The sequence below is a fragment of the Pterocles gutturalis genome, unplaced genomic scaffold (assembly GCF_000699245.1).
Source record: "Pterocles gutturalis isolate BGI_N339 unplaced genomic scaffold, ASM69924v1 scaffold1164, whole genome shotgun sequence".
NCBI classification, from domain to species: domain Eukaryota; kingdom Metazoa; phylum Chordata; class Aves; order Pterocliformes; family Pteroclidae; genus Pterocles; species Pterocles gutturalis.
The window spans coordinates 10,619-12,247 of record NW_010132838.1 but is presented as its reverse complement, the minus strand read 5'-3'; the positions used below and the strand labels follow the sequence as shown (position 1 = coordinate 12,247).

At 54.7% G+C, this 1,629-nt stretch overlaps 1 protein-coding gene across 1 annotated transcript; it reads left to right on the top strand.

The window, feature by feature from the left end:
* Positions 1 to 129: 129 nt before the first annotated feature.
* Positions 130 to 842, top strand: LOC104467266 (serine/threonine-protein kinase 35; the record flags this gene model as incomplete). Its single annotated transcript, XM_010080988.1, has 1 exon — positions 130 to 842. A coding segment is annotated over one exon (713 nt), but the record flags the coding sequence as incomplete, so codon positions are not given.
* Positions 843 to 1,629: the final 787 nt, after the last annotated feature.

Sequence of the window (1,629 nt, the reverse complement as noted above, 5' to 3'; positions counted from 1 at the left end):
GGTCCTGTGCCTCCACTTTTCTGGGAACCGGTCCCTGAGCTGGCAGGGTCCTTGCTTGTACTGAGTTAGGTGGGAATATTTTGTCATGTGTCTGAAAAACCCACTCTTGTTTCTGTCCCTTTGGTTTAGGCGAGAGAATCCTGGGCTACGCGGAGGAGCCTTGCTACCTGTGGTTCGTCATGGAGTTCTGCGAAGGGGGAGACCTCAACCAGTACGTGCTGTCCCGCCGACCCGACCCGGCGACCAACAAGAGCTTCATGCTGCAGCTGACCAGCGCCATCGCTTTCCTGCACAAGAACCACATCGTTCACCGGGACCTGAAACCGGACAACATCCTGATCACCGAGAAGTCTGGCACCCCGGTTCTCAAGGTGGCTGACTTTGGGCTCAGCAAGGTCTGCGCTGGCCTGACTGCTCGGGGCAAGGAGGGGGGGCACAAGAACAAAAATGTGAATGTGAACAAGTACTGGCTGTCTTCGGCTTGCGGCTCTGATTTCTACATGGCGCCCGAGGTTTGGGAAGGACACTACACCGCCAAGGCTGACATCTTCGCCCTTGGCATCATCATCTGGGCCATGATTGAGAGGATAACTTTCATCGACACGGAGACCAAGAAGGAGCTGCTGGGGACCTACATCAAGCAGGGGACCGAGATTGTGCCTGTTGGGGAAGCGCTGCTAGAAAACCCAAAGATGGAGCTGCACATCCCTCAGAAACGCAGAACTTCCATGTCTGAGGGGATCAAGCAGCTCTTGAAAGACATGTTGGCTGCTAACCCGCAGGATCGACCTGATGCCTTTGAGCTTGAAACCAGAATGGACCAGGTTACATGTGCTGCTTAAATTCCAGGCTGTGCTTTGCAGCTGGGTAAGTGATGGGCAGTTTTTGTATTATTCTGTCTGCTGTTTCAGCCCGATAATGTACTTTGTAGAGACACAAAGGAGTCATTTGTCTTCCCAGAGCTGTTTCTAAAGTGACTCATCAGAGCACTGAGTTTTTTTTCCACCTATTCTACTGCAAAAATAAAGTAGAGGTGGGAAACAGAATTAGCAGCTGCATGTCACACTGCTGCCCAAAGGCCTAGCAGAGCTGGGCAGGCACCCTGCTCCTCAGAGGTCCTGGCCAGGGGTGGGGAAGGGCTGCTGCATGGCAGGGAAACTCCTGAGCACCCTCTGACATCAGCTTTGGGTACGTCCATCTCTCCCAGGGGCAGGGAAGGAGCTGCCAGTTCTGCCTCCTCTGCTGCGTGATAATTTCTGGAGTCTGTGCTGGGAGCACCTCGCTGTCTAGCACAGTCCCCTTCCCATCTGAGACCCGGACAGGACAGCTCGGGGCTCGGTGAGCGCGTCCCTCTCAGCCCAGACAAAACTGTTTCCTTTGCTCTCACCTACGAGGCATGTGGGTCCATCTCGTTTTGTTTCCTTGCTAAAGGCAGGACTTCCCTTTGGTGTGAACTGCAGTTGCCCAAACCCAGTGGGATGCTTTGCTCTCCAGCATCTGAGTTTGCAGACCTGCATCTGCGCAGGACAGAGCTTCCACAAGCTGTGCTCCCCCCCAGCTTGGCTCCTAAATAGTCCCAAGCTCCAGGGTCCCGGTCCTGAGCCCTGGGTGGTCACACGGGGTCTGGAA